The sequence below is a fragment of the Rhinoraja longicauda genome, chromosome 7 (assembly GCF_053455715.1).
Source record: "Rhinoraja longicauda isolate Sanriku21f chromosome 7, sRhiLon1.1, whole genome shotgun sequence".
In the NCBI taxonomy this organism is placed as follows: domain Eukaryota; kingdom Metazoa; phylum Chordata; class Chondrichthyes; order Rajiformes; family Arhynchobatidae; genus Rhinoraja; species Rhinoraja longicauda.
Window position 1 is genome coordinate 65,827,311 of NC_135959.1, and position 26,056 is coordinate 65,853,366.

The following is a 26,056-nucleotide window of genomic DNA, read 5'->3' on the forward strand; positions in this document are numbered from 1 at the left end:
TCTTCCATTTTGAAAATCCCACAATAGACACAAAACAGAAAATCAATTTTCCTGTGGCCCAGGAAGAAAAACAATAAATTGAAAATGAGACAGAAAAAAATCAAAGAGAAAGATGAAAACGTACAAAGGATTAAGTTTGATATTTAAGCATTGTCATTTTACCAATACCCAAACCATCCAAATACTTGGGATAATAAGTTGACTACATTTATGGGAATATACCTAAATCAGGCTGGCAAGGAAAATGTATTGAGATTAGACCTGGCCAAGGGTCTTTACTTTAAATGTCAAATAACCATGACAGACAACAGGTACAATATTGCACATAGAAACATATTTCTCAAAAGCTTTAGTTTTTAACTCAGTGTAGAAACAGTCTTTTGCCTGTGTCGTCCTTTCTAGATTTTGTTGTCCCCATTTCCAAACTACGGCTTTCTTATGAATTAAGATCCCCATAGCCTGTGACAAATCAATGAAAAATATTTTTGAGCCTTGTAATCAAAATAAAAGGCAAGACATGGATACAGCAGCTCACTTCTATACCAGTGGTTTGCTTGTCTGCTGTACCATGTTGCAACATCAATAAAACTGCATATATTATCGTACATCAAATGTTTGCTGCAAAGGTTCCAGCTATTTTTAATAATTAAAATCAATTTATTATCATGGCGGATAGATTAATGTTTTGTTACCTGTAGAATTTAGGTTAATCCCTTTGGAACACTGAACATTTCTTTGTCGTTCTAGTTACGAAGTACAGTAGGATTAAAATTGTAGGAAGAATTAATGACATTTCACATTACAATTTGGATCATTTTGTAATTTTCTGCCAATCACTGTAGATTCCCCTCAAACATGTTTTAATAAAAACAAATGCAGTCTTGTTACACACATGTCATCAATAAGAATTAATTGTTCTATGAATTAGATAGTTTATTATAGGTAGACACAAAATGCTGGAGTAACTCAGTGGGTCAGGCAGCATCTCGGAGAGAAGGAATGGGTGACGTTTCGGGTCGAGACCCTTCTTCAGACTGAAGTTTATTATGTATGATGGAAATAATTAAAGTTGGGGAGTGAACCAAAATGCATCTTATAGAGCATTTGAGATGAAGATCGATTCAATTATTTTATTTTTGTTTAATGATGATGGAGCATGCCAGAAACCAAACTTGTAACTATAGATGTTATAAGTTTTATATTTTTAAGTGCTGTACCCATCAGTGAAGGATATGAATATAACTGAAAATTGAGGGAAACAGGGCAAACATCATTGAACAATTCTCAACTACGTGGTTGCTAAGTTTTCTAGGTAAAGCCTAAAACTCATAATATTGTTGGTTATGATTTTAGTATTCAAAAAATATATCGTCAAACATTTAAATTAAATTTCAAACATATTATTTGTTTTTTGAAATCCTAAAATGGATTGGCTATGAAATGTACAATTGTGCTTGGATGTTACAGATTAAATAGCCTGGCAGTACTGTGCCGGTCTGACTACCCAGTCGTAATTATCTATTCAATCATCTATTGAAACATAATCTACAAATCTACCAGAATATAATTTATTCAACGTTACATAGTAATTTACTCGTACCTACCTGGTATAGTCTTTGTATTATTGTGTGATGTGCTTGTATCTGAGCATCATACACTCTATTTCAGTGACAGACCCAAATGACCAATGCAGTTTAAATACGTGGAATGTTCTATCTGGTGTCAAGGCCAATTATTTATCTCTCGACCAATATCACGACATACACTACATTCACCATATATTCTTTTATTTGTTTGTTAACATTTTGTTATTTGTGAAACCTTACAAGATACACATTCGTAGCAGTATTTTCAAGATTGTATGTAACTAGTGTGAAGAGCTTTTTGATGCCCGAAGATTGTGAAAAGCACCGTACAAATATGTTGATACAAGGAACTGCAGATGCTGGAATCTTGGATAAAACATAAAGTGCTGGAGTAACCCAGCAGGTCAGGTAGCTTCTGAGGGTGGAATGCATAGGCGATGTTTCATATCATATCATATCATATATACATACAGCCGGAAACAGGCCTTTTCGGCCCTCCAAGTCCGTGCCGCCCAGTGATCCCCAGTTTCGGGTGGGGACATTCATTTGTCGCATCTGATAGACTGATGTTCATGATTTATGTATTTTTAAATGAAAAAAGGCAAGTTTTTATGCAAAGATTTTGGATATTGTCCATGTTTTCGATATTTTTTAAAATTCTTTTATTGTGTATTAAGACACGACATGCTGGAGTAACTCAGAGGGTCAGCCAGCATCTCTGGAGAACATGGATAGGTGATAAAAACAATTATGTCTGTAGCTATTTAGGTTCTGCGTGTAACATATTCAAAGACTGGAGAGCTCAACATAGTTTGAACATTTATTCCAAAGAACTGTGCAGATTGATTTGGCAGACACTTGCTTTTACTCACAGGGAAGTCATAGAGCAGTTAATTACATGACTGTACGTATCATGAAAGCAGCTTTCTAAATATAAAATCTGCAATCTGAAATAAATATGTGTGAGATACTCAGAAGGCCACACAGCATCCGTAACGAGAGATCCTGAGGTAACATTTCGGACCCATGCCTTTTTAGCATTACTGTAAAAAGTGAGGGGAAAGTTTGAAGATAACAAAAAGCAACATATGTTTTAAAGGGAAGACCAGAAAAGATTGAATAATACAAGTGATGAATGAGAATAACAGCTAGTGAAAAATGTCATTTCAGTATGAGGTGTGAAAGGGAGTGGGACATTTAAAATACTGGTGTAAAGAAAAAGACTTGAGTGTTGGAAATATGAGGTAGAAGATTGGAATGGAGGTAATTATCTGAGATTATTGAATCATATGTTGAGCCTAGAAGGCTATGATGTGCAAAATTAGAAGACGAGGCATTGCCTCTAAAGGGGAGGATTCCAAAGACAAGTCAGAATAAAGAAGGATAGGGAATAAAATGACAGATAGTGGAAACTCAGGATAATTCTTATGGAGTCAATTAAGGTTTTCTACCAAAAAGTCTCTCACTCTGTCTTCTGTTTCCTAGTTGAGAGGGAACCATATCATGACAAAAAAAATGCAGTAGACAATTCTGGAAGTTGACTAAATAAACTGATGTATCACCTGGAAGGATTATTTGGTTCCCTGAACAATAGGAATAAAAAGGTAAATTGTCAGGTGTCCGATCATCTGCAGTTGCACCTTCCTTCCATAGGCTCCAACCACATAATTGCACCTTCCTTCCATAGGCTCCAACCACATAATTCCCCAGTTATACATAATTCACTTCTAGTTTGCATTATTAACATAATTGATAATTGTTTGGTTTTATTTTGAAAGTAGCACTGCATTTCCTCACTGAACAGAACTGAAACCGTCTAACATTTTAATTTAGACCATTCATCAGTTCCTGGAAATGCTTGATGCTGGAATGGAATTTGCAGTTGAGGTTTCATTGAGCTTTTGGTTATGACGGAAGGCATATAGAAAAGGCCAAATTGAGAGTCTCCCGGGAAGCTCAAAGGAATCTGGTTGGAGTTATTTAACACCTAGTAACAGATGACTGGTATAGTCCTAGGAATTACCTGCTGCTTAGTCTTTCATTCTACAGATAGGCATTTAACGCAGCAATATTGATGAAAAATTCTATAAATTACTTTTGATTTTAGAGAAGTTTAATGCAAAATTTTACTGAATGATTCCAGTAAAGGTGAAAACCAGCTGCTACAACTCCCCTCAGTACAGGATGATCCCACGTTATGAACAAATTCTGTTTACAGACATTCATAAGTAGATTTTGTTTATAAGCCTGAAAAAACATAAGTTCATTTACATAGATACATAGATAGATACATAGAAAATAGGTGCAGGAGTAAGCCATTCGGCCCTTCTAGCCAGCACCGCCATTTAATGCGATCATGGCTGATCATCCACAATCAGTACCCCGTTCCTGCCTTCTTCCCATACCCCTTGATTCCGCTAGCCCTAAGAGCTCCATCCAACTCTCTTTTGAATGCATCCAGTGAATCGGCCTCCACTGCCTACTGAGGCAGAGAATTCCACAAATTCACAACTCTGGGTGAAAAGGTTTTTCCTCATCTCAGTTCTAAATGGCCTACCCCTTATTCTTAAACTGTGGCCCCTGGTTCTGGTCTCCCCCAACATTGGGAACATATTTCCTGCATCTAGCGTGTACAATCCCTTAATAATTTTATACGTTTCTATAAGATCCCCTCTCATCCTTCTAAATTCCAGTGAATACAAACCCAGTTGTTCCATTCATTCATCGTATGACAGTCCCGCCATCCTGGGAATTAACCTCGTGAACCTACCCTGCACTCCGTCAATAGCAAGAATGTTCTTCATCAAATTAGGAGACCAAAACTGCACACAATACTCCAGATGTGATCTCACCAGGGCCCTGTACAACTGCACAAGGACCTCTTTGCTCCTATACTCAAATCTTCTTGTTATGAAGGCCAACATGCCATTAGCTTTCTTCACTGCCTGCTCTATCTGCACGCTTACTTTCAGTGACTGATGTACAAGGACACCCGGGTCTCATTGCACTTTCCCTTTTCCTCATCTGACACCATTCAGATAATAAACTTTCTTGTTCTTGCCACCAAAGTGGATAACCTCACAATTATCCACATTATACTGCATCTGTCCACTCACCCAACCTGTCCAAGTCTCCCTGCACCCTCATAGCATCCTCTTCACAGTTCACACTGCCACCCAGCTTTGGGTCATCTGCAAATTTGCTAATGTTGCTTTTAATTCCTTCATCTAAATCATTAATGTATATTGTAAATAGCTGCTGTCCCAACACTGAGCCTTGCGGCACCCCACTAGTCACAGCCTGCCATTCTGAAAGGGACCCGTTAATTCCTACTTCTTGCCAACCAATTTTCTATCCATGTCAATACCCTACCCCCAATACCATGTGCTTTAATTTTGCCCACTAATCTCCTGTGTGGGACCTTATCAAAGGCTTTCTGAAAATCCAGATTCACTACATCCACTGGCTCTCCTTTATCCATTTTACTTGTTACACTCTCAAAAAATTCCAGATGATTGGTCATGCAAGATTTCCCCTTTCTAAATCCATGCTGACTTGGACCGATCCTGTTACTGCTATCCAAAAGCACTGCTATTACATCTGTAATCATTGATTCCAGCATCTTCAGCTCCACTGATGTCAGGCTAACTGGTCTATAATTCCCTGCTTTCTCACTCCTTTTTTAAAAAGTGGGAGAACATTAGCTACCCTCCAATCCACAGGAACTGATCCGATATCTATAGAACATTGGAAAATGATCGCAATGCATCCACGATTTCTAGAACCACCTCCTTGAGTACCCTGGGATGAAGACCATCAGGCCCTGGGGATTTATCAGCCTTCAGTCCCATCAGTCTACCCAACACCATTTCCTGACTATTGTGAATTTCCTTCAGTTCCTCTGACACAGGTGTACTAGGGAACATCCTCTGTTCCCTAGTACATCTGGGAGATGGGTTCTGTCTTCACTAAGGAAGACACAAACAAAGTACCTGTTCAACTCATCTGCCATTTCCTTGTTCCCCATAATAAATTCACCTGTGTCGGTCTTCAATGGAACCACGTTTGTCTTAACAAATCGTTTCCTTTTCACATACCTAAAGAAGCTTTTAGTATCCTCCTTTATATTCTTGGCTAGCTCACCTTCGTACCTCATCTTTTCTCTCCGTATTGCTTTTTTAGTTACCTTCTGTTGTTCTTGAAAAGTTTCCCAATCCTCTGGCTTCCCGCTCATCTTTGCTATACTGTCCTTGACTTCCCTTGTCAGCCACGGTTACCTCTTACTCCCCTTAGAATCTTTCCTCTTTGGAATGAAATGATCCAGCATCTTCTGGATTATTCCCAGAAATTCTTGCCATTGCTGTTCCACCGTCATCCCTGCTAGGGTCCCTTTCCAGTCAACTTTGGCCAGCTCCTCCCACATGCCAACATAGTCCCCTTTGTTCAACTGCAATACTGACACTTCTGATTTTACTTTCTCCCTCTCAAATTGCAGATTAAAACTTATCATATTATGGTCACTACCTCCTAATGATTCCTTTACCTTGAGTTCCCTTATCAAATCCAGTTCATTACACAACACTAAATCCAAAATTGCCTTCTCCCTGGTAGGCTCCAGTACAAGCTGCTCTAAGAATCCATCTTGGAGCACTCAACAAACTCCCTTTCTTGGGGTCCAGTACCAACCATGTTGCATTTGATGCAATAACCATACCTCCACAGTATTGTAATGAATAGTGTTTTGTGAGGAACAATTAGCATGAATATTCATTCATTATCTTCCCATGCCTTTATACGATGGGTACTGAATAAGGATATCGAATGTTCCATGGATGATTTTAATGGTCTTGAAGTACTAGTGGCTGTAATATTTTTTAATAGAGTATCATTGCTCAAGTATCAATAGGAGCAATTGATTGCCAGTTTCTAAAGCAACTCTCTTGAATTGTCTCCCATGGTGAAATTGGCAACCAGTGCTCTTAGAAATAATGCATGTCTGATTAGTGTAGAGAGATTACATGTTAGCAGGTTTTTTTCTATACTGTTTCTTGTTTGAACTTAATAATATTTGATATCTCGTTTGCATGTACAGGATGTCTTTAAGTTTAGCATTCATACCAAGGGAGAACCTGCAATGGCCTGAACTCAGACTAGATTCAATGCTTCAATGGTTTCTTCATTATCACATGTAATACTTTTTTTGCAGTAACACTATCACCAAACATATTGCACAATACCCCAGTTACTACAGAATGTATGGAACAGCCCATTGAGTCTAAATGCAAGAGTCCCCATTTTGGCGCCATTTTCCAGTCCCAACTGCAGCTGGCCACAAAGGCCCGTTGAAGCCATCACCATCATTCCGGTCGTCCCGTGAACTGTCGGCCCACGCCTTGCACGCCTTCTTCAGCCCTTGATAGAAATATTATTAATTCACACTAGCGATTGAGTATGCAACGAATATTTTACCCACTTTTTTGTTTGACTCTTGCATTAAAATCCCCTGTCAATGCGTAGGTTTAGAGTGATCACTACAATTTCCCAGTTTTACATGCAAATCCTTGTTGATCATAGGAAAAGGTTGACTGTTCAGCTTTTGAATTTTTAGAATGAATAGGACGATTTGCACTTCAGTGAAACCCTACTGTCTGAGATGAAATGAAATACCTCCTACCTTTGATGTAAATGCAGGAGGAATGATAAGTACGTTTGCAAGTGTTGTGAATGTTGGTAGTGTAGATAGCAAGGGAGGTTGTCCAAGGCTAACAGAATATAGATCAGATGGAAAGTTGGATGAAGTGTTGGCAGATGGAATTTAACCCTGACATGTTGTGTGGTGGTGGTGCATATTGGAAGGAAAATAGTGGTAGGTCACCTATCGTAAATGGAATGGTGCTAAAAAATGTTGATGAACCGAGGAACCTTGGGGGCAGATGGGATGGAAAGAAGGTATATGGCAGGTTTGCCTTCAGAGGCCACAGCAGAATATATAAAGATTGGGACATTATGTTGCAACTTTATAAAACACTGACCATACTTGAGGTATTGTGAGCAATTCTGGTCTCCACATTGTAGGAAGGCTGTGGTGCTGGAGAGAGTGCTGAGGAAATTCACAAGGTAGTGCCTGGATCGGGGAGGATTGGATAGGCTAGGTCCGATTATAATTAAAACACAAAGTACTTGTGCTGAAACATACTGGAGGACACAGAATTGACATAATTGCTTCCACTGCTGTGATGGAGGTTAGCAATCAATCAAGCTTACTAGAGGTGATGGGTTGTATACAGCATGCAGTGAACAGCATTAACTGTAAAATATTATACATGCAAAAAGCTAATATAAATTAGTAAAGTATCATGCGGGAAAATGTTAAAAATTTAGATATTATATGAATGGCTACTGCTTGCGGAGCTCTGAAATGTAAAGATATCCGGAAGACTTATTGAATGATTTGCAAAGGTCTCGTATGCAGGTACAGCAAGTAGTTTGGAAAGCTGACAGAATGCAATCTATTACTATGGGAATTGAATACAAAAGCGATCTGCTTCATTTATATGGCATTGATGAAATCACATCTGAAGTATTATGTGCAGCATTGTTCTTGTTATGTAAGGAAGCATATAAATACATTGAAAGCAGTACCTAAAAGGTATACAAGTTTGACTTGGGCAAATTGTCTTATGAGAAATAGTTGGACAGGCTAGGCTTGTATCCACTAAAGTTTGGAAGAGTGATAGGTGGCTTTATTGAAGCACATTGGATCCAGGGTGGACTGTCATATGTTGAAAGACTGGAGCGACTAGGCTTGTATACACTGGAATTTAGAAGGATGAGAGGGGATCTTATCGAAACTTATAAGATTATTATGGGGTTGGACACGTTAGAGGCAGGAAACATGTTCCCAATGTTGGGGGAGTCCAGAACAAGGGGCCACAGTTTAAGAATAAAGGGTAGGCCATTTAGAACGGAGATGAGGAAAAACTTTTTCAGTCAGTGTTGTGAATCTGAGGAATTCTCTGCCTCAGAAGGCAGTGGGGGCCAATTCTCTGAATGCATTCAAAAGAGAGCTAGATAGAGCTCTTAAGGATAGCAGAGTCAGGGGGTATGGGGAGAAGGCAGGAACGGGGTACTGATTGAGAATGATCAGCCATGATCAAATTGAATGGCTCGAAGGGCCGAATGGCCTACTCCTGCACCTATTGTCTATTGTCTAAGTGACCTCTTGTTCCCATTTATATAATCAAATGTGGGATAACATTACACATTGATGCAATGACAATGATAGTTCATCAAAGCCCATACTTCCTTAGAATATTGAAGAGATTTGGTAAGTTGCTGAATACTCTATCCAACTTCCACAGGTGGACAGTAGAGAGCATGCTGATTGGTTGATCACAGTCTGGTTCAGTAACTTGAATGCCCATGAGTGAAGGAGGCTGCAGAAAGTGGTAGACATTGCCTGGTCCATTATAGGTATTGATGTCCCCACTGCCTCAAAAGGGCTGCTAATATCATCAAAGACCCATGCAACCCAGACTATGCTCTCATCTCGCTATTACCATTGAGAAGGTACAGGAGCCTAAAATAATGACCTCCAGGTTCAAGAACAGCTTTTTGTTTCTCCAGCAACCATCATACTCTTGAACACTGCAAACTTGAAACCACGACCCGATCGCAGCAACTGGTTAAGTGCACAGAGAGATATTTTGTCTTGGTTTCTTCATTGGTGATTTGGACAATTGTTAATTGTCTTCCACTCTGAGCACACTGCTGCTTAAGGGAGGTGACCAAAATGTTCTACTCAATTAACAACAAATTCATATCTTCCTGGGCAATTTTGCCAATATTTTAATACTATATCAATGTCCTTGCATATTATCTAAAGATATGCTTATTGTGCCAAGAGATATGTCGTAATTGTCACATGATGCTTTTTATCATTTTACTGGGAATAAGTGAAAGTGGCAGTAACAAAAATCCACTGTAAAATGCAATGGCTTCAACAGTTTTGTAGAAATGTTTTGTCTTATAGGTTTTTATATTTTTATTCCTGCATGCCATTAGATGCAGAAAAATCACGATACTACATAAGAATCTCTCAATGAAATCAGCCCATTTGTGCGTGAACTGCCGCTTCATCCATAGGCCTTGCATTATCATTTTTCTTCCACATTTACAAGTGAATCCCAAAGCACAAATCTCCCCTGTAATCTTTTGCACATATTTTGTTAAGTTGAAGTTTGCAACTGAAACATTTATAAAGGGATAAGCAGTCTTATCAATATTTCTGCAAACTTCCATTCGAATCAGCCTGCCACTTCTGAATTGCTGAACACATGTCTGATAATTCCTGATTCTTTTCAAAGTATCCTTGCCTGTTTGCACTGCATTCAGTCCCTTAAAAAAACAGCATGTCTTTGTTTTGCACCATGGATATAGTTGTTCGCTTGTTACCATGAAACAACAATTGAGTTGTTAAAATTATCTCAGTTGCCTTTCTGCACATCATTTTCAATCAACTTTCCCATGAATGTTGTGAGATAGAAATGATCACATTGGTCTCTCAAAGTGTACTGGAACTGAAACCACAAACTTGTCGTCTCCACTTTTGGCATTGACTTCATCATTCCCTTCACTTTGCTTATCACCTTTTTAGATTGCAAGGACATTTTAACAAGCTGATCCACATCAGCTCATAGATCTTTTCTCTTGCTATACTTCATTCAACAACTATTCATCTTGTAACCAAATTTAATGTTATTCAAGTCTTCATGAATCAATTTGTTTCAGTCTATTTGAACAGCATTTGTCAGCTTTTAGCTCAGGTACTCAGGCTCTTGAGAATTGAATGATAAATGTATCTATAATGCATTTACTGAACCCCTACAGGTTTTCCTCCTCAGCTAACATAGTAATTCTATCCATGGATCCAATCATTAGATTGTGATGGAACTTCAGATTATGAAGTAATGCATTGAGACTGAAGATCATGCCCGTAGAATTGATCAGAAAAGAGCGATTTATTTTTGATTCTGTAGGTGCTGATAGGGTTCAAATTTAAATCACTGGGTGGGATTTAATTTGTCCTCTGGCTAACTGACCATGCACTGGATCTCCAGCAGGGCAGGGAGGAGAATGGGAAAAGGGAGAGAGCCCAAGCTGTCCGAATTGAAAGGAGGATGGGAAATTGATACAAGGAACTACAGATGCTGGTTTACCAAAAAAAAGGACAATGGAAAGTTTGGGAAGTGTGCCTTGCCAGGAGAGTTTATCCTACTAGAGACACACGAGCAGGGTTTGGATGTTCTCTTCCAAGAATCAATGAATGCAGAGATTCCCAAGTATGTAGTCAGATAGATCTGCCATGTGACAATCGGCATGGAAATAAAATAGATCGACTTATGCATCGACAAAACAGATTTCTTTATGGAGAGGACACATGTAAGTTAACAACCTGGAATTGCAAATTATTTAAGCCATTTTGTATTCATATTGTGTGCAACTACATCCATAAAATGCACATGATCAACACCTGATATCCACGGAGCTTCTCCAATAGAATTCTCCCTACAACTAAGCCAACCGATACTTGCCATTGTGCCAGATCAGTGGGTAGTTCTTAGAATTCAAGTGCTACCCTTTAGACTTCTGACTCCTGACTCCAGTAAGGACTCGGGAACAAGAGAATAATGAAATCATGCTTCCCCAAGTATTACATTAGAAATCACCATTAAGGTAATAGGTGCTGCACAAATCTGGATGTGCTCTCCAATACATACTAGAAAGGGCCTATCATTTCACTGTGGCTTGCTGCACCTTGCACAACTTGCTAGTATTGTGGGCACAGCTCTTGGCCAAGGCTGCAGGGCAGGAGGAGAAATTGGAAGAGGTGACAATGAGAAACTTTCCATAACTGTAATGTAAGGAATCGATTATTTGTACTTCTAGTGAGTAACTGAAGCAGAATCAATGGAGTTCAAGATACAATTGAGTCCATTCCCAGTTGATTAATGGCAAATGACATTTGCATCACATGAATGTCAGTCAATAACCATCTTCAATAAGGGAAAGCCTAACCACCTCCCCATGATATTAAGTAGCATTGCCAGTATCAGAACCCCTTTAGGTTACTGATGACCAATACTTTTAATTTATGCAGACTCGATGTAGTCTGCCTCCTCTTGTTTGTGATTTTCGGTATTCATATCCTATCCTGCCTCGTCTCCTGAAATGAATTTCTGGTTGGTATATAATCCCTTAAATTTAATGAAAAACACATGTATTCCATATTTAGTAAGATAGTCTGTTTAATAATGCTGACAGGCAGCATCTCAGAAGGGTCTCGACCCGAAACGTCATCCATTCCTTCTCTCCAGAGGATGCTGAGTTACTCCAGCATTTTGTGTCTATCTTCGGTTTAAACCAGTATTTGCAGTTCATTTCTACACATTTGAACTGCCGTATAGTTGTATTTTGAAAATTCTAACACCAAACATCCGAATGGAAGAGATCAAGTTAATATTTTTAAACCAATTAACTGTACGAATCCCAAACAGGATACGCAGGGTCCCGTTCCTGTGAACTGCACGTAACACGAGCAGCTATCAGGTTGGGTATGCGGCCACGAACTGTGGTCCCACACGCAGCAGATGCCTGCAGCCCCACAGCAGATCGCAAATGCTGGTCTCCCAAATGCTGTTCATATGTACAAGCTCTAGATTAAATGGGCCGTTTATAAACTGGGGAGGACCTGTACTGAGTTTTGGTATAAACAAGAGCATGGCAATGCAAAGTACTCTGTATGCCATTTATTTTCCCCTTATGATTACATACTGTTGTACATTAGAAAATTTCCAATCAGGAATGTTCCCAATGTTGGGGGAGTCCAGAACCAGGGGCTACAGTCTTAGAATAAAGGGGAGGCCATTCGACACTGAGGTGAGAAGGAATCTTTTCACCCAGAGAGTTGTGAATTTGTGGAATTTTCTGCCACAGAGGGCAGTGGAGTCCAAATCACTGGATGAATTTAAGAGAGAGTTAGATAGAGCTCTGTGGGCTAGTGGAATCAAGGGATATGGGGAGAAGGCAGGCACAGGTTACTGATTGTGGATGATCAGCCATGATCACAATGAATGTCGGCGCTGGCTCGAAGGGCCTAATGACGACCTCCTGCACGTTTCTTTTTTTTTTTTTTTTCCTAATCAGATGTGCAGCACTTTGGTCAACGTGGGTTGTTTTTAAATGTGCTATACAAATAAAATTGACTTGCCTTGACCTATTTTCTATGTTTTCTATGTTTGTATGAATGTAATTTTACCACTCTTCCCTGTGGGAAACTGCCAGAAGGTATTGCCTATTGCTTATTGCCCCAAATCGATGCCCATTACCTGGCCCCATTCAATATCCAATGTAATTTTAATTTCCAGGAACTCCAATTGAATGTAAAAATCAGATTGGATGTTAAATGGATGGCTGATCAATCCTACAGATATCCGAAAGGGCTGACTGGTTACAATTAAATTAAATTGAACTAATTATCCTTTGACAATGAGCTTATCCTTCACAACAAATCTCTACTACTTAGCAATGAATCAGTGCTCTTTAGTTTGTCACCTTCAGAGAAGCACAGTTGACGTTAGTTGCTGCATTGTTTATTCAAAGATTCCTTATATTAAAAAACTAGCTTTCATTGTACTTTAGTTTAGTTTAAAGATACCGCACGGAAACAGGCCTTCGGCCCACAAGGTCCACATCGACCAGCGATCCCCACATATTAACACTATCCTACACACACTAGGGACAATTTTTACATTTACCAAGCCAATTAGCCTACAAACCTGTATGCCTTTAGAATGGGGGAGGAAACTGAAGATCTCGGAGAAAACCCACGGGGAGAACGTGCAAACTCCGTACAGACAGCACCCGTAGTCAGGATCTAACCCGGATGTCCGGCGCTGTAAAGCAGCAACTCTACTGCTGTACCTCCTGTTTTATTTCATCTGGCACATTCTTGGTGACACCTGAGCAAACATCCTGACCACCTGTGACCAATCTGTCAGTTTCGAATTTCAGAGATCCATTTTATCTCTCATGATAATAATTGAAAATAAAACTCATGCTTATTTCCCCCTTCTTTTGAATCCAGAAAGCCAAGATGTGATCTTTAATACAGTGGAACGGTTACATGTTTTGATGAGTTTGTGGCACCCTCCAACACTCTCAGACAGCTAGAATAAGAAATACTTAATTTTATTGAAACTAAAGGGTGAATATCAGTAAAATCTTTTCTAAAATGAATTTAAAAGTTATTTTGTTTTAAATGGTAATTAAAGAGGTAATTAATAATGCTTTAAATTTAATAAAGCTTATCATAAATTTAAGCCTGGAATTAGAACTGACAACACCCAATGAATGTGTAACAGATTTTTATGTCATTCCTCCATCTGCTCTTTTCTGTTTCAATACAGGTGTAAGCCCACATGTTTTGTATCAGATAGTCTTCATTGATAAGTGAATCAAGACTAATTGCACAATTGGGGATATGAAAAGAGGAGAGGATAAATATCAGGAGAATGGGTTAGGGAAAAAGAGAGTGGGCTAGCCGAATGGAAGGGGAATACTAGTAGATGAGCAATAGAAGGAATCTCGACCCGAAACACCACAAATTCCTTCTCTCCGGAGATGCTACCTGAGCTACCGCTGAGTTACTCCAGCATTTTGAGTCTATCTATGGTTAAAGAAGCGCGTATACAAGGGGTAATCAGTGGTAAATTAACAACAATTCCTGTGGTGTATCTGACTTTGAAATGTTCAGTATTATATTACGGATAGTTAACACATCCTCTAAGGTATCACAGAGGTTGAAGTAAGGTAGCCAACATGTAATGTTAAATGGGACGGGATTATTTAAAATTATTTGCAACCACCCCAGGCCATAACTTTACACTTGGTAAATCAATTCAGTGAACATCCTAATCTGACTTTACATTCAGCGGGATGGGGTTCTCTCAATACAGGCTGGTTCCTCGTGTTTGGCAAAGGGGCTTCAAGGAGCTGGTGTACTGCAACTGTGGATCTTGAATCTCTGCTCCTAATGTAGAGGGACATTAATTTCTCCATTTAGACCTATTTTAGGGAACATAGTTATTTTAAGCAGATGGGAAAGAAACAGTGGTCTCTGGGGTAAGGGCAATATTGCAAGGCTTTCCATTTCTGAAGTCAACAATAGAAGCACTTGTCTTGCAGGTAAGATGGCTGCATTGACATTGTATGGAATTTGATCAGAAGACAATACAGTGCAAGGTGATTTAAGTAACGTAATATATTGTCAGGCCCTGTCAGTTATCATTGGAGCAAAATGCCAATCTCACTACCAAATTCTGTATCAGTGGATGAAAAGGCTTTGCACCCAGGTTTTTAAAAATGTAACGAGGTTTGCCAGAGCCGATTCCTCTCTGTCGCAACTTCCCTACCAATGCATCAGAAACCTGGTTAACACAAATAAACACAAGTGTTCGATGCAAGATTCCAGCACCTTTAGTTCCTTGTGTCCACAAGTAAACAAGGTTTCTAGTGAGATTACAGCAATTCTTCCAGTGCACCTTTAATACACTTGTCCTTCGACAAGCTTGATTCAGAAATGTTCTGTATTGTGTTACAATGGTTAGCACATTCCTAAAGTACCTAAAAGAGGAAATATATAACATGTTATGTGTGTTCCCAGTAAAATTATCAAATGTAATTTCACAGCTTTGGTGGTTTTAACGGTTCTATCTCATAGGCATAATATAGTACATTTAAAACATTGATTGGTGGGGGTTTTGTCCAGAATTTTCCAGTAAATGCATTTAATGCAATTCAACTTTGAATTTTGGACTTGTAACAGTATTATCTTAATATCCAGAAGATTTTCTTTGATTTGTCTTTTAACCAAATTTGGTCTCAATATTTAAATGACTTGACAGTGCTCTATTTTTTAAAGAAAGATCTTCCATTTATATAGGTTTTTTTATTTGGTGAGGTCACCCCAAAATGCTTCACACCTGACAGTACGCTTTTTCATGCATATTATTCTACTTTTGACCTTTCCAGTTAAGTACTGGAACTTGCCACTCGAGTACTGTAATTCCCTTTCTGAGAAACACCATGTTGCCTTCTGGGTTTGCAAATTTATTGGGGAAAATATTTTTGAAATTTTGTGAAATAAATAACTTTATTCTCTGTTCTAGTAATGTGCTTAAATTCCAAAGTTAGAAGTCCATCTTCCCGCTTTGCCACTATTTAAAATGTTCCTTTATTACTGCTGGCCGATAATTGAAGTGGACAACTTGATGCCAAAGTAAATAATCGGTGACAAATTAGCAGCTCTTCAGAATTCTTAGCTCTCACCTATTAGCAATATAAATGGCAGTGACAGCTTTGAGAAGATAAGACTTTGATTCCACCAGATTGGATTGGATTTTAACTCATTTCTCGGAGATGAAAGAGGCATTTCATTGTCATGTTAATGCCATCTGTTCTTCAACTACTCTGATCTTATCTTGCTTTCAGTCATTTATAGCTGCTTTTTATATTGAAATATCTTTCGCTGATTATTATTGGCCAATTTTATGAAATCTCATGGAGAAACTGCAAAAATCAAATCTGCATTTCCCACTGGTTTGTAATATTCTTAGCCAGTAGCCTATGTAAAATAACCCTCTATGTGTTTTCTTTGGTTCAGTGGAAGCGCTACTGCTCAAATCATCATAGTCATACAGCATAGAAATAGGTCCAACGGCCCAACTTGCCCATGCTGACCAATATGCCATATATTGACCACACTAGTCCCACCTGCCTGCATTTGCCCCACATCCCTCTAAACCTATCCTATCCATGTACTTGTCTATATGCTTCTTAAATGTTGCCATAGTACTTGCCTCAACTACCTCCCACCCTTTGTTATTGATTTAAATGATATTGATTTAAATTCCACTCAATCCGCTGGCCTAGTAAAGCAATGGTCAGCAGTTATACTTGCTGCCTTTTGGTTGAAGTGTTAAACCAAGGTTCTGTCGGCCTTGCACCCCACGTGAACACAATGGGAAACTGGACATGTACCCCAGTTAGCTGAATGCTATTATGGTGACCTATAGGTATCAGTATTGAGGCCTCAGTTATTAATGCATTTGATAGTGTATTTTAGATGATGGACCCACCTACCATTGACATAAAGACATGCATTGTAAATATTGGGATTTAGATATTAAGCTACAGTGATGTATTAATGGATTAGATTCGAGCAAAATTTTAACAAAGAATTTCATTGTCGGCCAATGTGAAGTTATCTATTTTGGATCTAAATAGGCTGGATCAGAGTACTTGGTACATGGTGTCACAGGAAGGTACTGAAAATTATTTAAAACCCTAATGGGTTACTTGCCTTTGTATCGGGAAGACTAAAATATAAGAAAGATGAAGTTATGGGACAGCAAAACAAAGAGCTTGTTAAATTACATGAGGTATTTTTTGGAAACTGGCTTAAAAAATATACTTTTGTTTTGGAATATAATGTAGTTATACTAAAATGTCTCCCAAGAGTCAAACTTTATGGAAACATTACACAAATCAGGGTTATATTTCCTCACCTCCTTTAACGAATAAATAAACTTTATAAAACTGATAGATTATTGTTACACAAATATGCCATTGTATGGGACATATAATGGGATGTTAATTTGGAGTTAAAGGCCTGATCATTTATGATCTCATTGTATTGTAGAACAAGCTCAAGAGGCAGAATGGACATCTGGTATTCCTATATCTCTTTGGTGTTCAGACCAAAAATTAATACCCAACCTCCAGAAACATATCAACTTAGCAATTTTATGGCTCCCACAGAGAAACATTAAACCATTGACAAATAGAATGGCAGGGAGCATTTTATTTGTGAGCCTGGCTCTTAACAATTCAATAGCATCTGAGGCCCACTTGGCCCTCATACACTTTACTTGCATGCTGTGGCATAAAAAACTGCTCTCAGGAAAACAGCAATTAACTCCAGGAGTGGAGCTTAAAGTTATACATTGCAAAGAGGCCTGACAGCTAGAAAGCAAAATGTCTGAGGGAATGTGGGATCAAATAATTGGGGTCTGGCATTAGAGGATTTTGTTTGGCAGGATGTAGGTTGCTCTAGGATTGTGATCTGGAGTAGGGAAGGTGTTCCTGAGCAGTGCAGTTAAGAAATTAGAAAGGCCCTTTCAGAGATGCCAAGTTCCCAGCTGCAGATTGGGATGTGCTAATGGAGATCCCCTTCAAATTACTCTCGTGCAGGTATTAAACTGCGGCTTTTCTGAGTGTGGCCAATGGCAGGCATGTCAGAAGAGTACCTCCTAATTTTCCCAACAGTGCTCCAAAGTTGCATTATAAGGGGAATGATGACATTGACACAAATGTGATTTGCAACCTGAAGTGTTCCGGTCAGATTTACACCATGACATAAAAATTTTAAAAACGGCAGATGCTGGAAATCTGGAAAAAAAATTAAATGCAGGACAAAACCTAAAAATACTTGAGGTGGCTCTGCAGGTCAAACAACATCCATGGAAAGAGAATTGTGACATAAGGCATCAGACCTGAAACGTTAATTTAATTTCTCAGTGCAGATGCAACCTAGCCTGCATAATGTTTCCAGTACTGTCTGCTTTAATTCCACTGTGGCAGAATTCGAACTGGAAATTATTTTAATTGCATTCCACTTTAGGAAGGTAATCATCACAACAAAGATACATATAAATTTAGTGTCTGTTATTAGTTATTCTTCTCATTGTTATGTGTAAGAGCGTGCTCAGCACAAATTGCTTCACACATTTCACACAACTGTAACCATATCAACACACTTCAGGGTTTATAAAAAGCTTTGTACACCGATCAGCCAAAACATTATGACCACCTGCTTAATATGCTGTTGGTCCTCTGTGTGCAGCCAAAACAGCACCGACCCACCGAGGCATGGACTCTACAAGACCCCTGAAGGTGCCCTGTGTATCTGGCACCAAAACATTAGCAGCAGATCCTTCAAGTCCTGTAAGTTGTGAGGTGGAGCCGCCGTGGATCGGACTTGTCGATCCAGAACATCCCACAGATGCTCAATCGGATTGAGATCTGGAGAATTTGAAGGCCAGGGCAACACAGTGAACACTTCATCATGTTCCTCAAACCATTCCCAAACAATGTGTGCAGTGTGGCAGGATTGACGTCCACATGAATGGCCGGACCAAGGGTTTCCCAGCAGAACATTGCCCAGAGCATCACACTCCCTCGTCTTGTCGTCTTCCCACAATCGGTTCGGACCAGACGGGATAGCCTTTGTTGCCCTCGCGCATCGATGAGCCTTGGGCGCCCAACACCCTGTCGCCGGTTTGTGGTTTGTCCCTTCTCGGACCACCGTCGGTAGATACTCACCACTGCTGATCACGAGAACCCCACAAGCCTTGCCGTTTCAGAGATGCTCTGACCCAGTTGTCTGGCCATAACAATTTAGCCCTTGTCAAAGTCGCTCAGGTCTTTACTCCTGCCCATTTCTCCTGCATCCAACACATCAACTTCAAGAACTGGCTGTTCACTTGCTGCCTAATATATCCCACCCCTTGACAGGTGTCATTGTAACAAGATAACCAATGTTATTCACGTCATTTGGCAGGTCAATGGTCATAATGTTTTGGCTGATCGGTGTATATCCTAGGTCATAAAAGGCACTGTATACGTAAAACCTTTGCCCGCCAATATTCCATTTTATTGATGATTACACCAAACTTTTCATGGGCATTCTCGAGTTTCATACATTCAGTATCAGGTACTTTTGATATTGCTGGTTTTCTCCACTGCTTGCATGTATGAAAACATGCCTATCTGTAAATAATGCACCACGATAGACGCATTCATTGCTGCCTGGATTTATTTCAGTTTTTCTCTTTTTTTTTCAAAATCCCTTGCAGTTCATTCTTTCTCTCTTTTCTAATTTCAGCTATGCAGGCCTGTAATTTACTGCTCTGAGGTCAGCCATTTTCATTTTGTTCCAAACATTAACCTGTGTTGTAATAATAATATTATCTGTTGTACCAAATGTTCCTCAATATATAATGCTAGACGCATTTTTTGATTTGCTGCTGAATACAATATTGTATTTGCCCTTTTGTTCACAATTAAGTTGGGTCACAAAACAATTACCTTATTTCATGGATTTCTCTCTCGCAAAATGACCTCTTCTTACTCGATAATCATAGCATTACATTGGGCTGTAGTCTACCCTATTTATGTACACTATGAAGAAACTCAGTTACATAGCACAATGTCTATGACAAACTGGGATTGACAATGTTGGGCCTCCCATCTATTGCAAACCTGATCCCAACCACTCGCACCTGATTACGAAGCACCAATGACTTGACCAAACCATGGAGATCCTGATTCATCATCTCCATATTCCTCCACCTCCCTACTAATATCTTATTTTCCCTTCACTGACTCCTTGGGAATAGACCCAACATAGGAAAGACCTTGTGCATATTAAACATCCAAGACCTGTTTTTTTTTAAATTGCTTATTAGATCTGGGTTAAGGTTTATTGCCCATCATAATTACCCTTGAGAAGGTCACATTGAACCTCTCCATTTCTTGTAATGAAGGCACTCTCATGGTGTTGTTGGGTAGGCAAGTTCCATGAGTTAGGCCCATTCATGATGTGTGTTCAGAAATGTATTTCTAAGTGAGGAGGCTGTACAGGGCAGTGGTTTTCCCATCTGCCCATGTCCTTGGTTCGAGAAGTCGCAGATTTGGGAGGTACTGCTGGAATAGTGTGAGTAACCATTGTGCAGTTTGTAGATGATGTACACTGCTGCCACGGTGTGCCAGTAGTGCAGAGAATTAATGTTTAGGGCAACTGCTTGGGTGCCAGTCTAACAGGTTGCCATGTCCTTGATGATGTTAAGTGTTGTAAGAATTGTTGGCACTGCATGCGAGTAATTCTATCACACTACTGACTTGTGCCTTGTAAATAGTGGAAAAGCCATGGGATCTCAGAAGATAATCACTCATGTCTGGATGCCTTGCTCCTGTCGTCCTGGTGTTTATATGGCTCTTCCAGGTGAATTTCTAATCAATGTCTTATCAAAGACATGGACTACTTCATTTGCAAATGGAAATGAACATCATGTAATCGTCAACAAACATCCCTACCTTTGACCTTGTGGGAAAAAAAGGTTAATGAGGAAATATTAATGAGGTCATTAATGAACAAGCCAAAGATAGGTAGTCTGAGGAAACAGCCCAGACAAACTCCTGTGGTGATGTTTTTGGAGCTAGTACGATTGAACTCTGATGACCAGAACTATCTTCCTTTGTGTGGGATATGGCTATGACCTGAGTGGCTCCAGCAAAACTCAAAACCAATCAGCAGAGAGTCACTGGAAAAGCATTGTCCACGCCAGTTTCCATCACTTTTCTAACAATTGAGAGGCAGACTGACTGAGTAGTAATTAGTCAAATTAGGTTAGTTCTGCGTTTTGTGAACTGGACATAGCTTGGACATTTCCACGATGTTGGGTAGAAGCTCATGTTGTAACCGTAGTGGAGTACCTTGGCTCGAGATGCAGCTAATTCTGGAGCAGTTCTTCAATATATTATCGACGGGACCCAACATTGTCTGGTCCCATAGCCTTTGCTGGATCCAGTGCTCCAGCTATTTCTTGCTATGACATGGCGTGAATAGATTTGGCTGGAGACTGGACTCCATGATGGTGGGAATGTCAGGAAGAAACCCAAATGGATCACCCTTTTGGAACTTGTGCTGAACATTGTGAATGATTCATTCTTTTCTTTAACTCTCGCTTGCTGGGTCCCACTATTGTGGAGGCTCTACTCATGAGCTATTTAATTGTCCATCGCCATCTCTTGGCTCCATTCATCTCCACGTTTCCATTTCCTTTACTTATACCCACGATGCCCCCTACCACTTTGACAGTTTCTAGTTTCCTTATTCCAACTGGCCCATTTTCACTATCATCCAATTTCTATAAATCTCCATCTCGCACCAGTCTGAGAGTCCTTTACGTCTTTCTTAAATAGAGGCCTATTCAGTCCCCTTATACCACCACACTCCTTTGCTGTACTGAATATATTCTTACATTAAACAAACACCTTCATACATAGGAAAAAAACTGCAGATGCTGGTTAAAATCGAAGGTAGACACAAACTGCTGGAGTAACTCAGCGGGTCAGGCAGCATCTGAAGAAGGGTCTCGACCCGAAACGCCACCCATTCCTTCTCTCCAGAGATGCTGCCTGACCCGCTGAGTTACTCCAGCATTTTGTGTCTACCTAAACTGCTTATTCAACTCTTTCTTCATCTTTCTTTGAATCATTGAACCTCTATTGCACAGCGAATGAGGAGCAATTAAGAGGGGTTCATCTGGCCCGTCCAATATATCTATGTACGCTATCATCTTGTGTTTGTTAAAGCAGTCTAGTTTATCGAAATACTGGTTTTTTTTTTGTCTACCTCTCTTGTTTTTCCTATCTGCAGCCGCTGGTATGGAGAAACATTCAAAATTCCTATATATTTTTAATCCCTGCATCAACCAAAGGACATAGTGCAGTTCTTGCACATGGTGGGCAAAAGCATTGTTTCAAATTAAAATCCAGAAAATATAAATAATTTGTGAAAAGAGCAATTTCGATTTAGTGTATTCCGAGTGCAAATTTGTTTTTATTTATTCATTAATGGTGCTCAATATCTTGCTTGTTAGAATATTCAATTTTTGCATCACTGTGAGGTAATTGCAGCAAGGCCTCTCCTTCAGACCAAAGGCTGAATGGAGAGGAGAACATAAAAAAAGCCAAGCATGAAGGCACTTATCAATTAATAGAACTGTACCTTAAAATGATTTCCTGCTTTAAAGTCAACAACATCACCTTCAAATAATGTCTTCACTATAATAAAAGGTAGCAAAATGTTTCATGGAAGCGTAATCAGAGACTATATCTTGGAAGACATGAGGACATCAAAGCATAATCGAAGTAATGGGCTTTAAGAAATGTTTAAACAACAAGATTTTAGTGCAGCAAAGCAGCTTCATAGGTGTTTTCAAGCAGGTTTTGACATCATTCCACATAGAGTGATTTGGACAAATGATCAAAAATCTCGTCTAATACTAGGTTTTAAATAACAAAGTAGAGATTGAGAGGTGGAGAGATTGAGAGAGAAAATTTCATAACGTAGCTTCCAGAATGGCAAGCCCAGCTATAACCGAGTGATCACATTTGAGATTTATTTATTTTTCTTCATATTTCAGATACAGCGCGGAAACAGGCCTTTTCGGCCCACCAAGTCCGCACCGCCCAGTGATCCCCGCACACTAACACTATCCTACACACACTAGGGACAATTTTTACATATACCCAGTCAATTAACCTACATACCTGTACGTCTTTGGAGTGTGGGAGGAAACCGAAGATCTCGGAGAAAACCCACGCTGGTCACGGGGAGAACGTACAAACTCCTTACAGACGGCGCCCGTAGTCAGGATCGAACCTGAGTCTCCGGCGCTGCATTCGCTGTAAAGCAGCAACTCTACCGCTGCGCTACCGTGCCGTGATCAGGAGCCTAAAATTTGAGAAAAGTAGAGTACTTCGTGGGATTGAGAAGTAGAAGAAATTACAGAGGAGAAGAAGACAGACAGGTCCACGTAGAGAAAATGTGTTAGGAAGGAACTGCAGATGCTGGTTTACGCCGAAGAAAGACAAAATGTTGGAGTAACTCAGTGGATCAGGCAGCCTCTCTGGAAAAAGGAATAGCTGACATTTCAAATCGAGACCCTTCTTCAGACTGAGGCAGGTTTCTACTCCTTTTCTTCAGAGATGCTGCCTGACCATTGAGTTACTCCAGCATTTTGTGTCTGTCAGATCCCTGTAGAGATTTGAAAACAAGAAATAATGTGTTAAGTTGTGAGAATCAGGAGAAACCCATGAACGACTTTGAATTAAATAACTAGAAAATCATCAAGAATAAGTTAGAGTGCTATTGTAATTTCCATGCTTATCTTTGTCATCCTTCTCATTTGAAGGCAAGATTGCTATCAGCAAACCAAATCACAAAGTGCTGGAGTAACAGGCAGCATCTGAGGAATAGTCAGGGAGGTATGGACCTTCTTCAAACTGATTGCGGGGGAGGGGGGGGGGGGGGGAGAGCTGGAAAAGAGGTGGGATGGGATAAAGCTTGGCAAATGAATACACATGAGGGGGGGGGGTTGATTGGCAGATGGGTGGATGGCTAGAGATGAAAAGAGGACAAAAGGGTGTCAGATGGGGAGAAAAGAGGAGTGAAACGTAATTCCAAAGGGAGGGATATATGTAGAAAGGGACAAAGGAGGGAGAAAATGGGGGGGGTTGGGATAGTGGGAGAAATAAGTCTGCATCAGGGTTAGGGGGGCACAGGAAAGAGACGGGGGAGAGAATTCAATATTTATACCATTGGGTTGTAAGCTATGCAAGTGAAAAATGAGGTCCTGTTCCTCCAGTTTGCATGTGGCCTCACTGGGAATGGGAGAGCCCAGGGCAGGAAGGTTGGTGTGGGATTTGGAAGTGGAGTTAAAATGATTCACAAACCGGGAGATCTAGCAGACCTTGATGGAGCGAGTGCAAGTGTTCAGCGAAACAGTTGCCTATTCTATTTGTGGTCTTGCCAATGAAAAAGAGGCCACATCGGGAGCACCAAATGTAGATGAGGTTAGAAGAAGTGCATGTTAACCTCCGTCTCACTTGGAAGGACTGCTGGGGTTCCGGATTCAAGGTGAAGGAGGAGATGTAGGGACAGGAGTTACATTACCTGCAGTTGCAAGAGAAAGCAGGACAGGTGTTCACACGCACCTCTTCTAACCTCATCTACTGCATTTGGTACTGACGATGAGCCTCTTTTACATCGGCGAGACGAAACGTAGATTAGCTATCCGGTTTGCTGAACGCTTGCGCTCTGTCTACCAAGGCCTGCTGGTTGCTAACCACTTTAACTCCTCTTGCATTTCCATACCGGCTTTTCTGTCCTGGGCCTCCTCCGTTGACAGACTGTCATACTTAAACTGGTGGAATACCACCTCATATTCCATTTGAATAGCTTGCAATCCAACATTATGAACATTGATTTCTCCAATTTTAAGTGACACCCCCCCCTTTGCCCCGTCTCTTTCCTGTGCACCCCCACCCCATGCTCTCCCGCTATTCTGTTCCTCCCTCATCCTCATTCCCTATCCCTCCTGCTGGCTTTACACTTCGCTCCACTTCTCTCCTTATCTGACACCCTTTTGTCTCCATTTCATCTCCAGCCCACCACATCAAGCCATCTACCAATCAAACCTCCCTCACCTGTGCCCACCTATCACATGCCAGGCGTTGTCCCACACCCACTCTTTTCAGCTTTCTCCCCCGCCTTCTCCAATCAGTCTGAAGAAACACCCCGACCCAAAACGCTGCCTGTCATTTCCACAAATGTTGCCCGACCCACTGAGTTACTCCAGCACTTTGTGTTTTGCTCAAGATTCCAGCATCTGCAGTTCCTGGTGTCTCCACCAGTAAACCAAAGCTGGCACCTTTCAGTGGTAGCATAATTGCAGCAGAAGTTGTAAAGCAAGCTGCTTTATCATTGGAGTTGTTTTTTTTAAGTGCCTTATGTTAACATTACATTGCTATAACACCTGTAAAATAATAGAAGATCCTTTAGTACTTCATACACGTGCTGCTGGTGCAAAGTTGAAAGCAACATCAGTTTTTTGAATAAAAGGTAGAACTGCATGCTTCGTAATATCTCAGTGCTGTGTCAGTAATTAAGTACTCTTTAATTGTTATCATTACTATAATATTGGAAACATGCCAGCCTGTCCATAACAAAAACAACCCATAAACTGTGATGTGAAAATGATCAACTTATATATTTTTGTTATGTTGATTCTTCAACAGTGTCATGGGATCTATCAAGTCCACCCGAGGAAGCATTGAGATGATTAATTTAATTCTCACTCAAAATTTCCTGGTTGGGAGACTCAGTCTCTGAGATCACTCGTTGGGCAAGCTTAATTTGTCTTCCATCTATGAACAGAAGGAGAATCATGAAAAACTTGCCTCCTACATTTCATTACATTCTGATGGGAAAACTTAGGGGCTGATATATCATATCCATGGAATTGACCCGTGCCTGAGAGGCCATCGCGGTTCTCTATCTAAAGCCTGTGCATCAGTTTCTGTTCAGTCCAGACACCAGATCAAGCAGCAGGTAGTAGTCTAAAAATTAGGACAGAAACAGATTGCTGAATGTGACAGTTGTATGCATGGTTATGTATTTTTCCAACTGCTTCACAGTATTATTAGCAGTTGATTAAAAAATAAATCAAACAGTTGAAATCGATTTTGCCTTATGTTAATTGACATCGACTTTATCTGCAAGC

At 40.0% G+C, this 26,056-nt stretch overlaps 1 protein-coding gene across 3 annotated transcripts in view; it reads left to right on the forward strand.

Moving 5' to 3' along the window:
* Nucleotides 1-26,056, forward strand: part of LOC144595346 (protocadherin-17-like) — a 104,755-nt gene that overhangs the window by 38,482 nt on the left and 40,217 nt on the right. The window contains exon 4 of one of the 3 annotated variants that reach the window (XM_078402750.1): nt 25,572-25,937. The exons of the other annotated variants lie outside the window; for them this stretch is intronic. Within the exon in view, the coding sequence (XP_078258876.1) occupies nt 25,572-25,615 (44 nt within the window). The 3' untranslated portion in view covers nt 25,616-25,937. Of the gene's footprint in view, nt 1-25,571; nt 25,938-26,056 lie in introns of those variants that run through there. 3 annotated transcript variants of the gene reach the window in all.